At 48.0% G+C, this 24,583-nt stretch overlaps 1 protein-coding gene across 8 annotated transcripts in view; it reads left to right on the top strand.

The window, feature by feature from the left end:
• The window catches only part of NTM (neurotrimin), a 932,003-nt gene that overhangs the window by 527,811 nt on the left and 379,609 nt on the right, over window positions 1–24,583 (top strand). For 3 of the 8 annotated variants that reach the window (XM_060017635.1, XM_060017637.1, XM_060017636.1), the window contains exon 1: window positions 4,026–5,078. In XM_060017635.1, coding sequence (XP_059873618.1) covers window positions 4,912–5,078 — 167 coding nt within the window. In that variant the 5' untranslated portion in view covers window positions 4,026–4,911. Of the gene's footprint in view, window positions 1–3,331; window positions 3,461–4,025; window positions 5,079–5,187; window positions 5,320–24,583 lie in introns of those variants that run through there. The other 5 variants (XM_060017634.1, XM_060017643.1, XM_060017642.1 and 2 more) reach the window with 4 other exon arrangements.

Here is a 24,583-nt window from a genome sequence, read left to right as displayed (position 1 = left end):
GGTCTTATTATGACCGCAAACCTAGATATGGAGAGATGCTTCTCTAAAGACCCCTGGCTCTTGCAATGCTCCCCTTTGGGCACCTGGCCTTTGCTTTGATGGTACTTTGACTTTGATCATTTGCCCTGCTTTTCTTTACTTTTTTGTCTACGTGCCAACTTTTCTGCTGATCACCCCCCCTCTTTATGTACCTTTCAAAGTCCATGGGCAGCCTCACCTTTGCCTTTTCTTCCCATGCTCCTGAATTCTCTCTATTCCTGGTCTCTTTCTTCTCTCTGGACGCTTCTTCCTCATCTTCAAGTTGCTCTTCGGCTCTCCCTGCTGAAATCCTAACAACACCAGACTCTAGCCCGGATGAACAATGAGTTCATTTTGACCCTACATTCACATAGGAGGAAAGAATAGCAGGTACCTTTCCAGAGTCCGGCCCTTCCCTACTCCCCTAGAGCCGTCTCTTGAGCCAGACGGACACCGCCTTTCCTGATTAAAACTTGCGAGGTCTGTTGGGTGCCACGCCGCTCTAACTGCCCTGCGTGTCGCATCTTCTCGCCTGTGCTCCTATTTGGAATCTCCACCAGGAGAGGGGGGCCTTTCACCTTTTTAGAGAAGAAGCGGCACTGGCATGTCTCAGGCTAGAGCTCTTCTTTCGGGCTCTTGTGTGTGTAGAACATTCACTGCTCTTTAGCCAACCCCAGCCTGCTGTAGGTAACGCAGAGAAAAACAAAAGCAACAGCTGAAACAATTTCCCTTTCATTGGCAATTCTTCCCTTTTCCAGCCCTGCTTTAGTGAGGAGGGGCTGCTGCCGCCCGGCGTCTCCGTCTAGCCCTGCGTCCTCCTCTACCTGCCAGCCCTCCAGAGTCTACCCAGCAAGCTCCTCTGCACCCTGTCCTTTGCAGTCCCAGGATTATTAAAGGGAATATGATTGTTTTCTTTTGCTCAGGCAGTGTGTGCATGTGTGTGTGTGTGTCTGTGTGTGTGTGTGCACGCCTGCGAGCTTGAAAGGCATTGTCCTATAGATATTTTTATAACCTGCAGCAATTACAGCTGCCAGCGTGGAGACAAGCTATGACAAGTTGATTTATGTGTACACTATATGTGTATGCAGGAGGGAACGGAGGATGGAGAGGGAGACAGCAGGGGGGTGGCGGGGAGAAAGTGGAGGTGGGCGCTCGTTAGGAATCTGCTTTCCAGGAGGTAGAAAGGAAGTTATGTCTATAAAGAACACAAATAATGAAATTGCTCTGACTGTCATTCCTTTTTCATTAACTCGGATATGCTGGGAAAAACAAAATAAATCCAGCAGTTTTTATGAAGCAAGAGACGGGATATAAGATAAGCCACTAAGTGTTTGGTTATATTTAGGGATTAGGGGATGAGAAGGGAGTTGACATGTGATTTTGATCTTCATCTAGTCAAACCACTTCAATCAGCAGTTTCAATAAAATGGATTCTGCCTTGTTAATTGTGCGGGCATCTCTGACCTCTCACCAATTTCTAAACTTCCATTTTTGAATAAAGTTTGGATCCCTGGGTCCACAAAGCAGCTGTGAGGTTGCCAGTGGCTTTTCTTTGTCCAGCCTGAGCGTTACCTGATCTCTGGTGGGTTTTCTGCCGGCCAGGGTGGGAGGCTGCAGCTCACCACTCTCCCTTCCCCCGCCAGAGACAAAGATGGTGTGAGCGTCTTAGATCAACCGCATGCAGACTGGTATAAACTGAACATCTTCCAGAGCCTGTAAGAAGAGTTATTTTTCTGCCCAGCTATAATAAAGAAGCAGTGGCAGGCAAAATGTATTAATAAAGCATCTTTCACCTTAAGTGGATTTCGAAGTATTTTACTGTAGAGTTAATCATGTATGTAGGCCCCTCGGGAAGGCCTGTTGTTGTCATTACCCACATTCCTAGATGCAAAAACTAATGCTCATTTGTACCTACCTGGGAATTAGATGCAAGAGCCAGGGTGAGAATTTATCATGAAAGGACTCATCCCTGCCATTCTCAAGCCTGGAGGGAAATGACTCCAAAGCCCAGAATAAGTCCCCCTTCCTTCTCCACTGCTGGTGTTTGTTTCCACTTGCGGTGGTGGGACCTGTTTACAAAGAGGAGTTTTGGAGGGGAGCCGAGTGGTGCTTAAAATGGATGTGGATGATTACAGGTAATTCCTTGGCCTCTGCATAAGGAGAACCCCAAATTCAGCAGACTGAGGTCAGCAGTCATGACCTCACACCTGACCTCCGCTCATATAATATCTTAACTTGGTGAAATCATGCCACTTGCTACTTCCACAACTCCCATTGCAAAGTGAAGGTAAAGTAGGGACTTGTCAGAACGGATTGGTACTAAAATAGGTAAATTCTCCTCCTGTTCTTTCAAAAGCATAAACAAAACCTCCTGCACCCTGAAGACATCATTTTTGTTTTTCTTGATGGTAAAGTCATTCTTTGTGGTCATAAGTTGACAATTGATTTTTTTTTTGGTCCCCACTGGACAAAAGTAGCGATGGATTTCCCTGAGAATTTAACACTGGAAAAGTCAACAGAGGAGACGAGGGGAAAATGGGCGAAATGATGGATTAATTGAGATCTCCAGTGTGAGTTGCTTGACTTTACATTGTTGTACACTCTCGGGTCACCTATTGAAAGAGGAAGCCATGCCTCCTCAGTCTTTCTTTGTTACCTTGGAGCGTGGCTTCCACATCTTCACACCCACCTCCATCCCTTCCAACCCAGGGCAGTTGGAGTGACCGGGGTACGATGAGTGAGATGCCCGTGCATCACTCCCCCGCGTTTTATCTACACGTAAGTGGGGAGACCAGCTGAAAGATGCATGCACTCTCATGGCACCAGGACCCTTACGGTTACAGCGATTCAGTTAGGATCATTCAGTCTCTTTGGTGGTGGCTGGATGGCTTTTGGGAAGAACATTTGTTGTTGTTGTTGTTATTTAACAGTTGTTTTAAAAAAGAGCTTCCTGGTTGGATTTGAGAGAGAGTCTAGGGGAAAAACAGAGCCACGGCTGCTTCCTCTCTGTCCCCAGGGAGAATCTGGGTCAGTGCAGGGAGCTCAGACAGGAGTCCCTGAGCAGAGAACATGTTGGTGTTAGCACGTGGGGTGGGCTGTGCCGCTCTGGGCTTCCCCCTCCCTCAGGAGCCAGGCCCAGGCTGGAAGGAACTGCGTTCCATCAGAGCTGAAGTGAGAGGAAACATGCAGATGTAGGCACAGAGGGACCCACGGCAGCCAGAGAGGAGAAGTGACAGCAACTGAGGCCAATGCAATTTTTCCCTGGGTTTCAAGAATTTGAAAAACACACCTCTTAAGATGAAATCAGCTCCGCAGGAGTGTGAAGCCCAGGACACCTGGGAACCCTCTGTATCAATCAAGCCAGGGGCTCACACTCATTCATCTGCGTGAGCACTTTGCAGGGCTAACATCTTTTAATGTCGACAAAACAAGAATAAAGAATGTAAGTCAGTGTCTGAACTTGACCAAAATTTTGATGCGGTTTTGCCAGTTTCGCACACTAAGAGGCTTCTGTGATTTTGCATTTGTTTTATATATGGAAGATCTCTATTTAGAATGGTGTTTGAAGTAGCTTTTGGGGGGTGGCGGTGGGGTGGGCGTTGCCTGTTGAATAAAAATGAGATGATTCTAAAACGTCCTCCCAACACTTTAAATTTACTCTAAATGCTAATGTATTAATCTGATAATTTTAAAGGTGCACGCATGCATGCTGCAGAGTTTTCTTTTCCTAGTTAATTAGTTTGTGACCCTTATTAAGACGTCTTGGGCTTATTGAGGCTGTGTAGTAACTTTGCATTTCTTCTTAATTTGGAAGTGACAGCTCTTCAAGGGGGGAAGTGGTTAAACTCCTCGCCTGAGCTCCTGCGGCCGCGGCGCGGCGCGGCGGGGGTTAAGGTGGGCGCCTGCGCCCCGCTCCCGCCGCCCGCCGGGATGCGCGCGGTCCGCCAGCTCGCTCGGCGCCTGCACGGCGGAGAGCTGCGGTCAGTGATGGAGCTGCTGCCATGACAACCCCGGCGGTCTGGGCCCGCGCGCGTCGGGGCTGCTCCCGGGAGGCCCGCGGCGCGGAGGCCGGGGGCGGCCGCTGAGCGTGGCGTCCTCGCGGCTCCGGGGCCGGCAGCCCCTCGCCTTCCCCAGCTAGCGAGCGAGCGAGCGAGCGAGCGAGCGTCCGCCGCCGTGCGCTCCCGCCTCAGCCGCCGCCGCGGAGACCGCCCAGCCGAGACCGGCCGCATCGCGGAGGCTGCAGCGCGCATTTGGTCTCGGACGAAGTTGACCGAGGCGGCTGCTGCAGCATCCCCGGTCCGGATCGCGCGAAGCCCGGCGTAGCCTCTCCTCCTGGCTCACCCCTGCGTCTCCCGCGTGTTCCACTTTCCGGCTCTGCTATTGTTACAGACTGTTTCCTGCTGGCTACCCTGCCTCTGAAACTTAAAAAGAAAGTGTTGGATTTGCCCTTGTTGGAACTGAGGAATTCAGACCATCTCTGGGTAGCCGGATCTAACCCACTCCGTGTCCCCTTTTGGTACCAAAGTGCTTACTCCTCTCCAAAGTGCCATGCCTGAGCTGTTAACGGGAGGAAGGGGCTCCTGAGACGCGTCCGCACCTTTGCACCTGTCTTTGCGCTTCGCCTCTCTCCGCCACCTTCCCGGCTGAAGCAGCACCGAGGGAGCCCCCTTTGGATGTTCTCCGTGGAAACCGCTTCTCCGAGACTGGAGCGCTGAGGCTGGTTTTGGGGAGGAACACTAGACTTGGAGGAGTCTGCGCGCTTTTCTCCTGCCCGCGCCTCCGGGGCCCCGTGCTCGCTCCTCCGCCAAACCCCACCCCACCCACTTCCTGTGCGCGCCCAGGGGGCGTGTGCCGAGCGGCTGCCGGAGTTCTGGGAAGTTGTGGCCGTCGAGGATGGGGGTCTGTGGGTACCTGTTCCTGCCCTGGAAGTGCCTCGTGGTCGTGTCTCTCAGGCTGCTGTTCCTTGTACCCACAGGAGTGCCCGTGCGCAGCGGAGATGCCACCTTCCCCAAAGCTATGGACAACGTGACGGTCCGGCAGGGGGAGAGCGCCACCCTCAGGTAGGGAGCCGCCATTCTTCTCTGAATCGACAGTGATTTGTGTAGGGGATGGGGGGAGAGGGATAGAGGTGCAGGTGTTTTTTCTGCAGCTGCTGGCGGGGAGGTCGCTGCTTCCCTGGGCTGCACAATTCATGGCTGAGCTGGGTGCTCTGCCCCGGAAAGGTGGTGGTCACAGGGAAACGCTCAGAGGTTCCAGAGATGAGCTGTTTCCCCCAAACTGGCCTCCTAGGCTCAGGACTTGGTAAGCAGGAGGGGAGGCTGGGCCAGGGGGTCTCTGAGATGGAGGCCAGCGGCCTGAGCACTGTCTGTACCTGAAACCAGTGGCCGTGGTGACTGGGGGCCTGGCTGGGGCTCGGCGTGAACCGTCTCCTCTGGCGTTCATGAGTCCCAAAGGCCGGGTCTGGCTTTCTGTGAATGCCGTCACTCTGCCTGTGCCACGGGGTGTTGCCAGCCCCGCTCCTGTGCGCTGGCAGAGCTGCTGTTTTGTCCTGGGTCTGACTGTGTCTGAGCTTTCCTGGGGTGTCTTCATGCCACGAGCTGGTAGCCAGAGGGACGTGCTTTCTCTGTCTGAATATGGCTTTCTGAGATTGAAGCCATGGATATGAGTGTGATTCGTCTGTGGAAAAGATCGTTTACTTTGGTTAACTGTGCTGTGTCCACTAAAGCAATATATTCAAAACTCATCTCCCAAATGGAAACTGGGTCTCAGTGTTGGCTTGGGTCCTGCTTGACGTCTGGGGTTAGGGCTGACAGGAATTGGAGAAGGAGAAGAAGAATCTTGACTATGTTTTGAGTAAGGTAGGGTGAATCTGTCTCCCTTTCCCGCCGGCCTCCTGAAATGCTAACTCAGTTTCCAGTGTCTACAAACGATACCACTCACAGAAGGGCAACACAGAATTAGTGATTGCAATGGGAGGTCTTAACTCGCTGGAATTTTATGAGAGTCAGCTGGAGGGAGAAGGTAAGAAGATCCATGGGAAGAATGTATGCCTGCTTAAATAAAGTTTTCCAGACTGGGCCATTGAGCTGACTGTAAGGCAGGATGGCAGTATTCCCATCCTTTGTACGTGAAGATTCTTGGAGAGAGAACCTTGGTGTTGGTGCCCACTCTTTTACACCTTTTGTGACTGTTCTTCTAAGGTTTATGGATGGTGCCCGTAAGGCAATACCCATGGGATAGAAAATGTTGCAAAAGGGACACTGGGTTACAGAGCTGACTTGTCAGGACATTGCCAAAGGAAGCGTGTGATTTAAGGGCCTGTCATAGTCTGCAAGCACCCATGCTCCTTTGTCTCTGGCGAGCTAGCGCTCATGCCCCCAGGGTACTCACTGGTTCCGGAAACCCACCTCTTCCACTGCGCCCTGAGTTAGGGACTATTTTGAGCAAAGGTTGAATGTCTAACTGCCTCACACCTCACACCTGAAATAACTGTGTATCTGCTTTATAAAGGATTTCGTGGAAACTTGATATATGCCCTGATTTCAGACTATTTAGAAAGAAACACAAAAACAAACCTCTAAGCAATGTAGTCGATGACATTTAGTGTCCCCTGGATGCCCCCTTTTCCCTAACCCGTGGCTGCAAGATATAGCCCTCAAGAAACAAGATGGAGACAGTCTCATACTGAGAACATTTTAGAAACGGATGGGAAGGTACTTTCAAGGAGAAGGAGGAAGGCGGTCAGCTCTGTAGAGATTTGGGGATAAAGAAGTAGCCACGGGGCCTTGACAGATGTAGCTGCCGTATCATAGGAACAGTGAGGGGACTTGGGCAGGGAGGGATCTGGTCTTCAGAGGGCCGTCCCCGGGCTCATGAGAATGAGGACTCTGCTGGATCTGTCAGGTGCTCAGCTGGGGCCTGGAGCAGCTCCTCTGAAAAATCGCGTTATCGTGTACTGGCTGGCTTCTCTTTCTTTGTCTTTGCTTCCATGCCTCTTCCTGACTCACTCCAGGCCCCTCTCCTTGTCTCTCGTGCCCTCACATTTGTTTGCATTGTCACATATGCTGTAGACTTACTGGGCTTGACTGGTTGTAGATGGAGGGAGTGGGATATGGTGGGGCTTTTTCAGCCCAGCCCTGGCATAAAAAGGCCCTCATGGAACATCTCCTGACGTCCAGGGCCAGCCACTGAGATTGACTGTCTTCCCGACAAGTAGGAGGAAGACCCTCCCAGTGGAGGGAGCCCTACGGGGCAGGAATTAGAGGAGCTGGGATCTGCATGACACCAACCTGTTGGCCATGGGCCTAATGTAGGATGTGAGCGGGGCAGCAGGTGGACCGTGCAGATGGCGCTCAAGCCTCCACAGGATGGCCATCGTCCTCCCCAGGCCCTCCTGCACTAGACAAGGAGGGGCCCCGTGTTGGGCTGCACTTCTGTGGAGCGGAAACCCTTAAACCCTCAAACACAGGCTCCGCATTTTGTGATGCTGTGTGCAAAGAAGCAAGTAGGAATTTCAGAATGTATTTTGTTTGCATAGAAATTGCTAAATTTGCACATAACCCGATTCCAGGTTGCAACAGTCGAGTGGTTCAGGGCTCTGGGTTATTTATTTCCCTTTTGCTTTTATTGTGTGTATGTGGGTCGTCTCTTCCTTCTTTTGTCTTCCCTCCCCTTCCTTCTTTCTTTCCTCCCTCCCTCCCTTCCTCCCTTCCTTCCTTCCTTCCTTCCTTCCTCCCATCCTCACCTCTTTCTTCTTCGTTCAGCATGTGACCAAGCTACACAGACCACAGCCGTCCCTGCTCTGCCCTGAGAACCACCCTCTCCCTCTCACCGCAGGTGACCCTGAGGTTCATGCTTGTAGTTTTCGTCTCAACCAGCAGAGGACTTTTTTGCTCTAATTTCATTTGATTCTGCTTTGTTCTCACCAGTTTCATTTTTTGAGGATCTTTTGCAGTTCCCAAAGAACGAATGCTTCAGCAGCAGATTCTAATGTGAGGAAACTTTTTAGAATGTTTTATTTCCTCCAGTGAACACTAATGACCCTTGTAGACATATCAGGAAGCCTTTCACCTAATACGGCATCCACAGTCTGAATAGAATGACAGACAATTTTCAGTGTCCTAGTCTTTCTGCCCTCCTGCCAGTAGTCTGTATGCGTATTTTTCTAAAAAGGGTGAGGTTTCATAAAATAGAATATGCAATAATAATAACATGAACTGAAGTTTCTCCAGTACTCACTATGTCTTAGGGAGTATTCTAAGGGTTTTACACACTATCTCACCCATCATCCAACCTCTTAACATTAACATTTAACCCTAATACAACCCCTCTGGTTGTAGGTGCTATGATTATCCCATTTTACAGATGAGAAAACTGAGTTTACATAATTTGATTAAGGTTGCACAGCTAGGAGATTTGGAAGCCAGATTACGAGGAGTAGTAATAATAATGTTGAATGATGAATGGTACTATCAGTTATTGGTTAGTTATAATTAATCCTCACAACAGCTCTCTGAAATAGACTAAATTATGTCTGTTTTATAGATGAGGATGCTGAGGCCTGGAGAGGGGAATTTACCTAAAATCACACAAGTTAGCACGTGGCCAGGCTGGAATGCTGACTCCCTGGCTTTTTGCAGGGCGAGCTTTCCCCGCCGCATTCTGTGTTCTCGCGACTCCTTGCAGAGACTTGGCATCGTCTCTCCGCTCATTTTGTCTCACACCCTGTCTTGCAATGTTGTTTATCTCTCTGTTTTCCTTCTCCACGTGGATGGGGAGCTGCTAGCTCTTGGAAGCGAGGATCCCGCCCTGTGATGCCCTGAGCACCGTGTGCTCCCACATGTTTACTGAACAGATGAGACGACTGAAAACCAAACAGAAGTATCCCCTAGCCTCTATACAGCTGGGCTCGACCACTAAGATGTGTGGAGTGGTTCTTACACGAAGGGCATGAGCTGGGTGTTGGTTGTGGAAAGGCTTGAGGCTGAGGCGTCTCACCCCAGGGCCTTGGGTCCAACTCAAAAGGCCAGACTGTGGACGCAGAGGTTGAAGAGGTCATCAGCCGTGGAGGCAGATGTGCCCATCATCGCGTGGGTGGGTAGTCTTCCGGTGGTCAGAGAAGAGCACCCTCTCTCCCAGTGGGTGGGCTGCATTGCTCTGATGGGGGCAGGAGAGCCTGAGAGGCCCGGCGTGTGGGTCTCATTAATTAGAGACTGTCACTAAATGTCAGCATGTCACTGGACAACTTTGATGGAAGCATTTCATGTTTTCCCCAAATAAGGCCGCAACCAGTAAAGTGAGTTGTTTCCTTGGGGGTCATCTGCTAAGTGCTTTTTTAAAAAATATGAGTTAAAAATAAAAGGTCTGAGAAATGCACAAGAAGGAAGTTCGGTTTCGGTATAGCAGTTCCACGGAATAGCAGAGAACAATGTGGTTTCCATACTTGAGAAAAGCCATGGGGGCCCCTTCCAGCTGTAGGGGACTGTGGCATGTAATTCATATCATGGAAAGCATTTAGCATTTCGTTTTCGAAGCTGATGGGTTCTCTGTTAGTCTCTCCAGCTGCTCCACGGCCTCTTGAGGCCACAGCTCCACCTTCTTCAGGTTTCTGTCCCTAGTTCCTAGGGCATGACTGGGACCAGGGCTTGTGCAAATAAACTCTGAGTGCGGGTCCCCCTCTTTCCTTCACTCACGCTGCCGTAGACATCCTGACCTTCCTCCTGTTTTGTGAACGCAGAAAACGTACTCTTGCTACAGAGCCTTCCCATGCATGGCCCCCGCTGTGGAGGTACCCCTCCTCCAGATCTTCCCATGGGCAGCTCTTCATCATTGTGGCCTTAGCTCAGGTGGAACCCCCTCCCTGACGCTGTTCCTGACACCCAAATAAAAGTGACCCTCTACCACTTCCACCAGCCGCACGCTGACATATCATCCTGGATTGTTTCTTCAGAGCGATCATCTGTATCTGAGATTTTCCCATTCATTTGTTTGGTTAGTTGCTCCCGATCTGTCTTCCCCACCTGGGTTGTACGTTCCTTGAGGATGAGGGCCTTCTCGGTCTTATTCTGTGCAGTGTCTGGCGGACACAAGATGCTCAGTAAATAGCTGTTGCGTGAGTGAAGGAAGGAAGGAGTGCCTGCGATCACCATCTTCTCCTTGCCCTCTCTGCCCTTTTTTCCTGAGTTGTCTTGTGTTGTCCTTGCCCCGGATGTGTTCCTGGCTCACTGTCCTTTGTGTCTGGGTCATGCTACGTTGGGTGTGACGTTGCTCTGGTGGAGGTTACAGACACACGTCAGTAATTGAGCCGGTGTCTTTCCGTCCAGGACACAGATGGTCTGTGTCCATTGTCTGTTACTTCATAGCTGCCCCCATAACGTATGCCATTTTTCTGCCAGGTCACTCCCCTATCCAGTCCTTAAGCCTTTGAAGAAATGCTACTCTCTGATGATGTACTCAACCCCAGGTAGACCTCAGGGAAATTAGCATTTTCAAGGTAAAGAGGGGCACATCCTTCTGTGCGTCTCTGCCCATCCTTCTTTCTGTTTGGGGTCTGCTGTCAGTGGGTGTCTGGTCATGTAACTGTGGATCTGTCGTTTCTGAGTTAACTTGTTCAGAGCAGCAGTGCCGCTCAGGAAGCGTGGGCTGCTCTGGCCGCTTTGGCCGCTACCGGGATGGACCCCTGTTTGCTCACCTCTGCGGCTTGCCAGGCATCCACTGGGTGGACCGGGTCTCAGAAGAGCATGGACAGATGGGGCTGTGGAGGGAGGCTCCTGGAAGCACACACAGCCTGTTGAGGAGCCAGAAACTAAGATGGCAAAACTGAACACCCAGTCGAGCGTGGGGCACCGGGAGAAAGGGCGATGCCAGTTGCCAGGAGAACCTAAAGAACTTAACAGGAGAGGGGCAGCCCGGTTCTCCAGCACTCCTCACCGGCAAGGTTCGGTGCTTTGCAGAAATGCTTCTCTTTTCTTTTGAGTTTGAAAGGATTGCAGAGCCCAGGGAGTTCAACCACCTGGTTTTTCAGCTAATGAGGCTAGTGATAATCAGTCTCCCACAAAGGGGGCTTCCTGCAAGGGTGAGAAGGAGCTGACATCCAGCCACACTGCGTCACGCAGCTGTGAGCCCTGGCCTAGGGCTACCTGTGCCTGAGACAGGGTCACCTTTTCCTACTAAGTGCAAAAGCATCCTACTGACTGTGGGTGCCTTTGACAGAACTGGCTGACGTTTATCATCACGCTGTCTCCTAACTGCTGCTTCCCTCTGCTACTAGAACTGGCCCTCTTAGCCTTTATCAGTTCTGCCTCTGGCTGGGTGGGACAGCTCTGTTTACTATCTGTCAGACAGGCACTGACCACTCTACCAGCACAGACCTGTTGAATGCTCATAGATGCGCCATGAGGTGGAGACAGTTATTATTCCAGTTTCACAGATCACGAAAGCAAAGCACTGGAAGGCAGAGTGAGCCACTTCCCAGATCACATCGTTGGATGGTGAATGTGCCTGGGGCTGAGAACCAGTTTTGTCTGAATACTAAGCTCATTCTCTTTTCGTACCGAAGGGCTTTCCTCATTCTGTTCCTTCTTTTCTTCATTGCCAGCTTCTTCTCTTCCCAGAAACCGAGTGCGTTTCGTGGTCCTTCCTTGTTCTGGGGCACAAGAACCTCCTTTCTTGAGGTATTTTAGGAATTGGGTATGGGAGTGGGTCAGGTGTGGTGTGGTCTGTGGCACGATGGGGACACAGGGAATGACCCGGCTGGCCTCTAGAGGTCCCTTCGCATCAGAGGATCATAGAATCTTCATACATTGTTCAAGTCAGAATTTTATCCAAATGGGTGGTTCTTCTTCCACCCGTTTGCTTCAGATATCAGCAATCCTGGACCCTCTCACAGGGAGTTAATAATTCCTCAGAATTACCATGTATCTCTTTGGAGTGGGCTACTGCACACATTGAGGTGGAAGCGCACTTCTCTGAGGCCCACAAGCCAGTCTCTCTGGTGGCCCTAGCAGTGCGAGGCAGGGTAGGTGACACCTTCACCCATAAATTTCCTTCTTTGTTGCGCTAGGAATAGGACCGTTGGCATCTCTCCTGGGGAAGCCTGAACAAATTATAATTAATATGAATGGCACATTTATTCTCTTAAGTTCAAAGTCTCCACTGATGGGTAAAATGCAACTTTATTTTTGCATGATTTGAGATCATTTTGCTTCCTTGGGAGCAGGTTGATGGGTTCCTGGTGCAATAAATAAATAATACCATTAACATCACACAGATGGTCAAATAATAGTGTTGTTAGGAAATCAAGACTTGGTTGGGTTTAGGATGCAATTTCAAATTGCACTTGTGAGCCAAAGGCAGGGAGGAAGCAGTAGGAATGTTTCACGTGAGTGCAATTGAAGGAGACAAAGCTCTTCAGCAAACCAGACCTTCCTAACTCATATTCCAGCAGGAGTGGCGTGCCAGAGAGAAAACGGACTGGAAGACAGGGTGCCGCTAACTCGGACTCAAGTACTTTCTCTGTGTTCTCTTGGGCAAGTTTTAAAAATTCTTCCATATAAAGAGGACATTTACTACCTACCTCAAAGGATCGTTTGGGGTTAAAATGAAACGGTGTACACAAAGCTTTGTCTGTAATTATATAATTAGTCTCTTTCTTTCCATGTGTACAAATGGACACACGTGTGTATACGTGTGTGTGTGTGTGTATAACAGCAACACATTTAGCAGTTTTCCCTATAACCTATTGTAGCTTAAACACCCATGTGGCAACACTTTGATAGATGTACTGTGTCTGGCTTCTGGAAGGTCTATGAGGAGAGGAATGCCTCTCGATCCATGTCTAATTATACTTCTCTGTGTGTTTCTCCTACACATCTGCTTAGATCCTAGGAATCTTCTTCTGTTCAAATAACTTCTTGAGCTATTTTATATCAGAGAGGGAGTGAGGAGAAAGGTATTCCTTTATTTTTCGTCACAAGATTGTTGCATAGAAAGTTATGACAGTTCATGGCTCTGAAGATGAATTTCCTATGAGATAAAAAAAAACAACAACAACAAACATATGGAATGTTCTATGGAGCCAGGTTATCCGACGCAGATAATGGGGTCAGGAGTTCATGCATAGATTTAGGATTTGTAGACCTTTTTTCCTTGGAAGACTGGTTCTTCCATGACAAGTCCACTGGAGTCAGCTGGGAAAGCCAGGGTAGGGATGCCATCGACTGTTGGGGGTGGTTAAGCCCCTCCAGCTTTGCAGCCCTGTGATTGCATTTCCCCTCGTTCTCACCTGTTCACTGAGAGGCCAGCTCAGGACTTCCACAGCAATGGTGACGAGAGAAAAGGGGGCCTCTCTGCATTTGGTCATTTTTCTCCCGTGCAGTTCTGGGGCAAGACCAGTGTGTCTGCCATGAGAAACCGATCTCGGAATTTGCTGACGGAACTACAGGAACAATCCTTCTCCCTGCAGCCGTGTGCCATGGGGCTTGAAGTAGTTTAAATTATATATAGCGGTCTCAGTTGTTCATGATCTGTTTTCCCCAAATCTCATTGATTCACGTGGTTGAGTTATTTGGGTTTATTTGGGTGTATTTGGCCAACTCGCTGCTTTGTCAGTGTGAGATGTTTTGGCTTAGAAACCTTTTGAGAGGTTAGATTTGTCTTGTACAAAGTACATATGAATTAATCTTACAATCTTGCTGATGGGTTTTTTTTAAATAATAGAATTTTTAATGAAAACAGCATCAACCACCAGGCTGATGGAAAATGACAAAACTGACATCAACCTTCAGATAAAGCTTTGCTGGCCGCATAGAGGAAAGGAAGATATGTTTGTGTGAAAATAATTTCTTGATCTTCTGTGGCTTTCAAACAGGCTACAATGTAGTGGATGAGGGGAAAAGTGCTCTTGCGCTCAGAAGAATCATCTTTGGACACGTTTACTCGTCAGGAAAGCTCAATCTAAAACAATTCTAACTGGTCAGAACCCACGAGGAAGAAAGAAAAAAATACATGCAAATTATTTTTTATTTGGTGCACAAGTTATACATGAAAACTGGAAAAAGCAGTACTTCAGTGTTGTGAGTTGAATTGCATCACTCCCCTCCTGACCTGCACCCCCTCCCCCCAAAAAAAGATCTGTTGAAGTCCTCACATCCAGTACCTCAGAATGTGACCATATTTGGAAATAGGTTCATTGCAGATGTAACTAGTTATTCAGATGCATTCACACCAGAGTAGGGTGGGAACCCAATGCAATACAATTGGTGTCCTGATAAGAAGATGACCTGCGGAGACACAGTTGACACACAGGGAGAAAACCGTGTGATGACAGAGACATTCGAGCAATGAGGCTGCAAGCCAAGGAGTGCCAGAGGTTGCCCATGAAGCACCAGAGCTAGGAAGATGCAGGGAGGGATCCTCTCCTACAGGTTTCATAGGGAATGTTCCCTGCAGCACCTTGATTTCAGACTTCCGGCCCCCTGAAATGTGAGACAGTACATTTCTGTTGTTTCAAGCCATGCATATTGTAATGCTCTGTTGTAACAAACCCAGAAACTGATACACATGGGTGTTATAGAGACTGCTTAAATAATATCTGTGTACGATGCTCCTGGTATGACTGTTCCTCCCCCAGTCATCAGCTCCCAGACTCCTCACAGATGTCTAGGAGGCTGACCCAGAGTAGGAATGTAGTTAGAATTGATTACTCTCTTCTTCCTAATAGACCGTCGGGACAAACCCTATTGCATCTTACTTTTCAGTTATCTTATTAGCCACCTCAGAAGTCAAAGATCTACCAGAGACTGTGCATCATTTTTTGATTCTTATTGTCATAGGGTCCTGTACAATCGATAATCTGACCCAGTTGCAAAACTCTCTGTCATCTTCTGAAACTTTTTATTACCCTCTGGCCTCCGTGACCTGTCACCAGCGAAATCCCTGTGTCCCCTCCCTCCTCTCTGAATGTTCCCCTCAGCGTTTGCTTCATCTGAGACTTGGCTGTTCCCTGGATCATTTGCACTCCTGGAGTCCGATCAGCAGTGGCTGCTTCTCTCCTGTATCCTTGTTGCCATGAGGCCTGAAAGCTGGAGAGATGTTCTCCTCATTACTTACTGTGGCTTCAGGACATTTCCTTTCCCATCTCTCAGAATCCCCAGTTACGCTGAATCACACACCGTGTACCCTCAGCCCTTTCCTGCGGCAGTTTTCTACTCTCTATCCTGACCAGTCTCCTTCACTCTGGAGCTCCAGGCTGTACATCCTAGTATTAATCTTCAAATCCACTTTTATGACTCACGTGTTTCAAGCTCTGCCTCCCAAGCGGTGTTCTTGATACCAGCTCCATGTAACCCATTGCCAGCCACCACCAACTTGATTCCCTCCATCTGTCCCCATCTTGGGCATAGACACCACCATTCATCCAGCTACTCTGTCCAAAAGCCTCATAGATATATTTTTTCTTTGTCTCTTATGCTACATCTAGTCCATCAATAAATCCTGTGTGTCTTTACTTTTAAGATAGATCCTGGGACTTACCTTGTGACTCAGTGCTTAAGAATCCACCTGCCAATGCAGGGGACACGAGTTCGAGCTCTGGTCTGGGAAAATCCCACATGCCACAGAGCAGCTAAGCCTGTGCACCACAACTAATGAGCCTGCGCTCAAGAGTACGCAGCCACAACTGCTGAGCCCGCGAGCCGCAACTGCTAAAGCCCGCATGCCTAGAGTCCATGGTCCGCAGCAAGAGAAGCCACCGCAATGAGAAGCCCGCGCACCACAACTAGAGAAAGCCCGCGCGCAGCAGGGAAGACCCGACGCCGCCAAAAATAAATAAATAAATAAATTTATTTAAAAAAAAAAAAAAGATGCATCTTGAAGCGGACCATTTTCACCATCTGGAACACGATCTCTCTAGTCAAAGCTGCCATCCACCCTTTCCAAGACTGTTCCCGTGGCATCTCATCTGGTCTTCCCGTTTCCACCACGTCTGCTCTCCCAGAGTCCATCTGCGCCTGGTAGACCAAGTTGTCATTCCAGAATATAAACCAAATCACATCACTGTGTTCAAAGCCCTTCAGTGGCTTCCAGTTATATTTAGAATGAAATGCACATAAAAGGCTTTATTACTGGTGTCCGCCTACCTATCAGACACCTGTCCTGTCCTGCTCACGAGAATGTAGCTCACTGAGCTTCCCTGTCCTTCTTGAACCCACCGAGTCCATTCTTGCTGAGGACGTGCTCCTTCCTCTCCCAGGACCTGCTAATGTTGTGTGATGGCTCCTTCGTGCCATTCATGTGTCTGCTCCAATATCCCATCCTCAGAGAGGACCTTCCAGACCATGCTGTTTGGAATAGCCATACCCCAGCCCTACATCACTCCGTCCCCTTACGTAGCTTCAGCTTTCTCCATAGCCCTTAACACTTGGGAAATTGTTATTTATTTATCGGATACTTATTTCTTGCCTCTTCCACTAAAATGTAAGATCCCCAAGGCCACTGACTTCATTGCTCTCATCTACAGTGGCTTAATGACTGCCTGGAACGTGGCGTATATCAAGGAGTAGTTTTCGAGTGAATGAAAAGTTCATTAGGAATAACCGTAAGCTACTAATAGTGAAATCTATCTTTTGTTGGAAACAGGAAGCTCAGGTGTAGCTCTTTATTGGTCTAGGTTTGGGGGTTCATACACAGAGCTCAGATGGGGTGTGTGTGATCCAGCCTTGTCTTCTAGGACAGCGAGTAGGACAGGCCTTGTGGAGGGAATCACGGGACAGGGTGACATACTTCATAAAGTCTGCACATGCGGAATCTAAAGGACCTTTACATTTCCACTTTCACAAGCGGTTTTATGGAAAATCTAATAAACACTTGAAAATCGGGATTAGTTTCTAGCTTAAGGCCCATGAACTTGGGGGGAGGGAAGGAAAAGGCAGGTAGGCAGAAATCATCCTGTGAGCCTGAAATTTGACACAGTATTCAGTGTCCATTATTTTATTTGAAACTTTCTCGATGAAGGGAATTTTCCTTAAGGCTGTAGAGCGCAATGATTGAGCACAGGGTCCAGGGCGAAACCTCTCTCTGGGTTCCAATCCTGGTTCTGCCATTTTGCAAGTGTGTGACCTTTGGCACCTTGATTGACCTCCCTGGGCCTCAATTTGTCATTGTTTCAGGGAACTAATAATAGGAGTAGTGATCCAGGAGTGAAATACGGGGCGTTTAGAGCAGCGCCCAGCACTCAGGAAGCATTAGCTTTTTACAGCTGGGGAAGGACAGAGCGTGAAATGTATCTGCCGTGGGCAAATCGTGCTGCTGTGTCTCATGATCCTGGGGCCACTGCCCAGAGACACGTGGAACAGGAATATGGGCACCGGAACCCAGGCTGGCGATGGTTGGTGCAGATTCTGCAGCTCCAGGGGCATCTTGGTAGAGGAAGGTGTTGAAAAGTCTTGGTGAGTTTCATTGTTTTTGGAATGTGAGCAGTGGTCTGAGGCTAGGGTGATCTGAGTTTTTTTTTTTTTGGGGGGGGCATGCCGCTTGCCTTTGGGATCTTAGTTCCCCAACCGGGGATTGAACCTGCACCCACGGCAGTGAGAGCGCAGAGTACTAACCACTGGACCACCAGGGAATTCCCCTAGGGTGACCTGAGTTTTAGTCCTGGCTCTGTCCCAACCCACCATGGGATGCTGCTGAGAAAATCAGCGTGCCCAGCCCCCGTTTCCCATGTGGGGAATGAGAACAGGATCCATTCTGCTCTGTTCAGTTCCTTACACCTGACGAAGAGATTCTTAGCTGTTCAAAAATATGTAAGTTGTTTATCCACCTCCTGGCCCAAAGCTTTTCCCAGTCGCATTTCCCAGCCTCTTTTGAATTTAGGTGTGGTCACGTGACAGAGTTCTACCCAAAGGAAGGTGAGCAAAAGTTCTGTTGGATTGGCCCCTGAAAAGCTCCCGTGGGAGACACTTCAGGCCCCTTCTCCTTACGCCATCTGGATGTTGATGCCCCAAATCACCTTGGAAACCGTGTCCCATCTGGCAGATGTTCTGTGAGCGGAGTTACTGCATGTCCGCGCAGAGGGGGCTTCGGCCCCCGCCCTGCCAGCTGACCAGCAACCTCGTTCCTTAGATTATTGCATGAAGGAAAAATGCGCTCAAATACACTTCCTTTGTGATAAGCTTCCGCGATTCTGGAGTTTATTTGTTACGGTAGCTAGCATAACCCTGTCTAATCCAGTACAACTAGTATAATGCATATTGTCTGATCTCAGCTGCATAGAAATATACAGATTCTTTTTTAATCCAAACTTAAGCACTTATTAAAGTTTCTTGGCGAGGCTTTTGGTGGCTTTTGCGTGTGTCTGAAAGGGGGAACTGTGGCCTTTTCAAACTGAAGCCTCAAGTGTTTGATTTCCATTTGCTTCAGTCTTTACATCTCTGAACCAAGTAAAAATGTGCTGTACTCTCCAAGTACGTGGAAGCCAGTGACAAAGAAGAGTTCTACCTTGAAGTAAATTAGCACATGTCCATAATGGCTACAATTCCAGACATGCTATAATTAGTGAAAATACCTCTTAGATGACAAATTGCTCATTAATGGCTGGAGGTGTCTTATTTAGTGTAACCTTTTGTGCTAGAGATATTCTAACATTCAGTGTTTTAACTGACACACAGAAAAGAGACAGATGGGATGATTTGTAGCCTTGCTCTTTAAAATGCTGAAGAAAAAGGAGAGAAACCACTGTCAAAGGGCAGATTTCAGAAGAGCAGTCAGGTGGTGGGGCCATCACCTGCGGCTCTGGGGAAAGAGGAAAGGGAGGAGGGAAAGGCCTTGTGTGGGTGGGTCCTCAGGGAACAGAGGCCATGCAGAGAGAGCAGGATGTAACGTGGCTGTGTTCCACAATTTTGTGGTACGGGGAGTGGGATCTTTTTGTTCTCCTTGTTGTTTCAGGATGGTCCGCGGTGCCTGGCACATGATAGGAGCTTCCTGTATCTGTACTGTATCCACGTTTCGCTTCGGCACCGCTGACTGCGCATCTTGTACGGGCCAGGCACTGTTCTAGGCCCCAGTTCCTCTCCCCACAGAGCTGTCTTTACAAAGGGAGACGGGGCTGCAGATTGCATGCAGTGAATGAACGTCATCTTCTCTCGGCCTGCAACTTGCACAGACCACGTAGGAACAGGTGCCCTTCCTCCAGCCTGACTCATTCACTAGGGCTCCTGTTTGGAGAGACAGACCTGCAGGAATTCAACCCCCTCCACCTGGGGCTCTTGATCAGGGCACAACCTGCACAACTGTGCCTCATGGGTACCAGCTGCCAGTACACAAATAAGGAGACAAACAGTATGCTGCGTGGTGAAAAGTTAAATATGGGTAAGGGGCAGGATGACCTGGGGTGTAGGGACAGGGGCATTTGCAGGGTGGCCCAGGGCATGATAGTGGGGACAGCCCTGCAGGGATCAGCAGGAATCACATTCTAGGCAGAGGAATCAGCAAGTGTCAGTGACCTAGTAAAGGAAGAACAGGGTGAGGAGGAGCGGCCTCAAAACTGGAGAAAGGGTTTCCCTGGTGGTGCAGTGGTTGAGAGTCCGCCTGCCGATGCAGGGAACGCAGGTTCGTGCCCCGGTCCGGGAAGATCCCACATGCCGCGGAGCGGCTGGGCCCGTGAGCCATGGCCGCTGAGCCTGTGCGTCCGGAGCCTGTGCTCCGCAACGGGAGAGGCCACAGCAGTGAGAGGCCCGCGTACCGCAAAAAAAAGAAACTGGAGAAGGAGCAAGGAGTGAGAAAAGACGGATTTAGGAGCTTGAGTGTCTGCAGGAACTAATCAGAACGCAGGAGCACATAATCAAAGCAGCTCCAATTTTAGGGGATGAGAAATAAATAAAATCCCACATAAACAAAGCCAGCACCTGTGTCCATGTTATTTGCTCCGTGGAGTTTCCGTGTGGAGTCTGTCCAGGCTCGCGCTCTTTCGTGGTTGTGTGGCAGCCAGTACTAGGTGCTTAGTCCCCGTCTAGTGTTTTCTAACTGAAGTATCATCTTTCTTGGATCTGTTATTCTTTGTCATTTTCATTTATCACATGCGAAAATTGTAAACATTTAAAATCTGCCTAATATCCGATTTGATGTCTTACCGTTTCGAGGTAAGATTTGATGTTGCCGTTTCGAGGATATTACGCAGCGAAATTAAGCCGGTGTTTCACAATCGGGTGTGGATGTGCGTGTGTATAGCAGACATACATTTGGAATTAATGGACTCGTAGAAATCAGAGGTGGATGAGGCCTAATGAGCTGTTGAGAAGAATTATTTGGCACATACTTCATATCTCTGTTCAGTAATCAAACCTACACACTGTGTATGCTGAGGAGGTGAGTGAGGTCTTTACAGTTTTTGTCTCCTTGGATCATCTGTGTTTATGCCTGAAAATTTCACATTGCACCCCTAGAGCATTTTGAACCAACTTCATTAAGCATCCAGTTTGACATTTCCCTGCCCTTAGGGTGAACTTTGGTATTGAAATAAATAGTTGCTTTGCTTGTTGCCATTAATACGGAATAGTGATTGGTGCCTGGCTCCAGGGAGCCCCCCGGGGATGCTGGGCTGGCTCAGACCAGGTGGTGGGAGTCGTCAGAGGCCAAGTCCTGCCCCATCCCCAGACAGTTCTAGTCTTCAGGAGAGACGGGCCTGCCCTTCCAGTGCGCCGGCTGGAAGACTTGGAGAGTCAGCGTAGATGGGAGGTTTAGAGATATAAGTTTTTGAATTTTTATTCAAACCAGATGATTTCCCTGTTGCTTTCTGTTTTCACCTAAGGTGTATTAGAGCTGGTGCCTGTCCTGCTAGACCAAGTGCACCGGCTGTTGCCCCTTCTGGGTTATACTCTCCCTTCAAGCCTACATTTTCAACAGATCTTCAAAATCCTATTCACAACATGGTTTTCCCAACTAACAAAAAGGAAAGAGGAATGAAAGGTGGACCAGTTGATAGTATAGAATTTGACCCCGAGAAGGACCGACTTTTTGAAGCTGTAACAGAGACATGAAATCATAGGACTTCAAGGAGATGGGTTAACACAGGTCAGCTTCCAATAGCTGGATGCCTGCCCTGTGGATTTTCTCTATAGCTTGGTGAGATGTCATAGACAAATGCAGAGCCTAAACATATATCCTACTCAGTTCTTGATCATCTGCGTAAAACATGCTAATTGAGAATGTGTTATGTAGTGGAAAAAAGATGGACTCCATAGAGGTTTTTGTAAATCAACTATGCTTCAATAAAAAAAATATTGAAAGTGAGAAAAAGAAAGTTGGACAAAAATGGGAAAACTAAATGGCAAATAAAATGAAAATTACAAATAAAAAAAAGATGGACTCGGAGTTGGGACAGCTTTGAGGTGGAACTTGATTTGGGAAACTCTTAACTTCTCTGAGCCTTTATTTTCTTATCTGTGAAATGGGAATAAATAACACCAGGAACGTGGAGAGTAGGTGCTGATTTGAGACACACTGGTTGGGGCGGGTCTTTCTGAGATGGGGCCTTTGAGTGAGATCTGACGAAGAGAGGGAGTGAGTGTGTGTACACATGGGGAGGATGTTCTGGGCAGAAACACAGCAAACACCCAGGTGCACAGGTTGTGGCATCCTTGGCTCCAACAAACGGCGGAGAGGACGGCAGAGCCAAGGCCAGGCTGTTTGGCCGCGGTGACCACAGGCATCACAGTGACCGCTTCCCATTTTGTTCTTAGTATTTTGAAAGTCACTGGAGCAGTTTGATCATTTTGGCTGCTGTATATTAACATGTTTTTTCACTTTTCTGTATTTTATTATTATTTTCCTGTCCCACCCTTGTTCAGTTATAAGTTCTTTAAAAGCAAAGCGCATATTTGCCTTGTATCCTTGGGTCAGGGACCAGCCAGCGACGTCCCTGGAGTTCCCAAATCACCTGAGCCTTCTCGTCTTATCAGCACTTACCAGAATGTAGGGAAAAACTCTTTTCCTGTGTCTCTGTCTTTGGTTAGACTCATACTGATTCACAAAGTATGAGGACACTTCCAACTGTTACATTGTGAGCCTTTCCTTGGTGGAACAAGAAATTCCCCCCGAGAACAAGGCCGTTGGCTTCCTGGGTGAATAAACAGTATGCCATCCCTAGACTTTAATTTTCCTGTATGATCAAGGCCTCGGCCACATCACCAGGCCCCTGTCGCTCATGGTCTTAATGATGGTTGCAACTGGTGAAATGTCCTGAAAGAATGATTTGTAATAAATGCTTTAGCAGAAAGGCCACAAACCTGCTATTCTCACTTTATTATTTTAATTGAAAACATTTTTCCCTACTTCTAAAAAATAATTACTGTTGGTTTTGCTTTGTAATTATTGCCTGGGCTGATGTTGGGTTGTCCATTGACCTCACAGTGTGCACCGATGGTGTTTTGGGTCTGTATTTTACAATAATACTGCTAAATTGCAGGTCAAATGTTAATGAAACATACTCCTATTTTTAAAGGAGGTAGCTACATATAGTTTCTATCGGAAATACATTTTGAACTTTTCTGTTAATTCTATAATTTCTCTTAATTCTGTAATTTGAACTTTATTTTTTTATTAATTCTTTATCTAAATTCTTTTCTACTAGAAAGTGGGGATGGGGTTATGGCCCAGGCAGACGGATGTGATGAAGGATGTGCGTCACTCTTCACCCTGAGATTGGTCTGTGTTTATTTTGGGGGCCTGCTAGCCCCTCATGCCGGGCCTGGCTTATGACAGGCCCTTAGTAAAGGTTTGATAAAATGTTTACTTGAGTAGCGCAATATTTTAAGTATCCTGGGAGCCAAAGATGGATTATTTTCCTTTTTATTGTGAAATATTTTATACATCAGTGTGTATGTAGTGTATCTGTATATAAATACGTAACAAATTGGTCACCTGTGTGCCCTTCCCCTACTCTTCCATCACCTGTGTTCCCATTGTCTTATACTCTGTATCTGAGGAGCTGGCCACAGCCCTGAACTTTTTGATCATTTCCTTCTTTTTTTAAAGAGTTTAACCAAAAATAAATATCCTTAAACAGTATATTGCTTTGGATACAGTTTTGTGTTTTTTGCTTTATATAAAAATAAATTTTATTTATTATCCTGCAAGTGTTCTTCATTTAACGTTAGGTACTTTCTTTTTCTTTTAAAATTTATTTATTTTTGGTCTTTCATGACATTAACAATTCTGACCCAGTCAGTTTTTGTTGTTGTTTTAATCGGGGTATAGCTGCTTTACAATGGTGTGTCAGTTTCTGCTGTACAACAGAGTGAATCAGCTATAGGTATACATATATCCCCTCCCTCTTACACCTCCTTCCCCCCCCAACCCACCCATCTAGGTCACCACAGAGCACCGAGCTGAGCTCCCTGTGCTATACAGCAGGTTCCCACTAGCTATCTGTTTTACATATGGTAGTGTATTTATGTCAAATCTAATCTCCCAATTCATTCCCCCTTTCCCCCCACCACCCATGTCCACACGTCCGTTGCCTACATCTGCATCTCTATTCCTGCCCTGCAAGTAGGTTCATCTGTACCACTTTTCTAGATTCCACATATATGCGTTAATATACGATATTTGTTTTTCTCTTTCTGACTTACTTCGCTCTGTATGACAGACTCTAGGTCCATCCACTTCTCTACAAATGACCCAGTTTCGTTCCTTTTTATGGCTGAGTAATATTCCGTCGTGTATATGAATCACATCTTCTTTATCTTTCTAATAATTTGAAATTAATATCATCTGAGTGTGCATAAAGGCAGACCTCTAAGTCATTTCAGATAATTAACTGGTCTATAATTCATCAGTCAAAAATGGTTCAGAGCCCTGGAACGGGAGTGTGTGTGCACACAAATGCCTGCTAAAAATAATAAACACTGAAAGGCCCTTCTGCCAACACAATAATGCTCGTAAAGCTTCTGGATCGTGGAATTATCAGTGACCTTGATTTTCTTCTTGTGTTTTCTATTTTTATTAGATTTTTTTTGCTGTACGCGGGCCTCTCACTGTCGTGGCCTCTCCCTCTGCGGAGCACAGGCTCCGGACGCGCAGGCTCAGCGGCCATGGCTCACGGGCCCAGCCGCTCCGCGGCATGTGGGATCCTCCCAGACCGGGGCACGAACCCGTGTCCCCTGCATCGGCAGGCGGACTCTCAACCACGGCGCTACCAGGGAAGCCCTATTTTTATTAGATTTTTAAAAATCAAGTTTTAGTTTTCCAAAATTGGAAAGAGGCCAATGTTATAAAATCTAATAAAAGTAAAAATAGCCTACCTTTTGAGCCCAAGTCGCCACATCTGGGTCATAGAACTCTTTGCACACATGCTCCCTTGTGTGGGGCATTGCTAAGCCCCGTGTGGGCTATAAGGATAAATAGGGCGCAGTTCCTGCCCTCACCAAGCCTCCAGTCTGGCCAGGTAGGGGAGGCTTCAGAACTAGGACCTCAGAAAGAGGTTGGGAAGGATCCCACTGCTGGTCTGGGAGCCACTTGTGATGTAGGATGTGGGAGGGGTGGGTCGGAGGAGCCCGGAAGGGGACTCAGGACT

The sequence above is a fragment of the Delphinus delphis genome, chromosome 8 (genome assembly GCF_949987515.2).
Source record: "Delphinus delphis chromosome 8, mDelDel1.2, whole genome shotgun sequence".
NCBI lineage: Eukaryota > Metazoa > Chordata > Mammalia > Artiodactyla > Delphinidae > Delphinus > Delphinus delphis.
The sequence above is the reverse complement of the archived record's forward strand: the minus strand, read 5'-3'. Positions and strand labels throughout refer to the sequence as shown.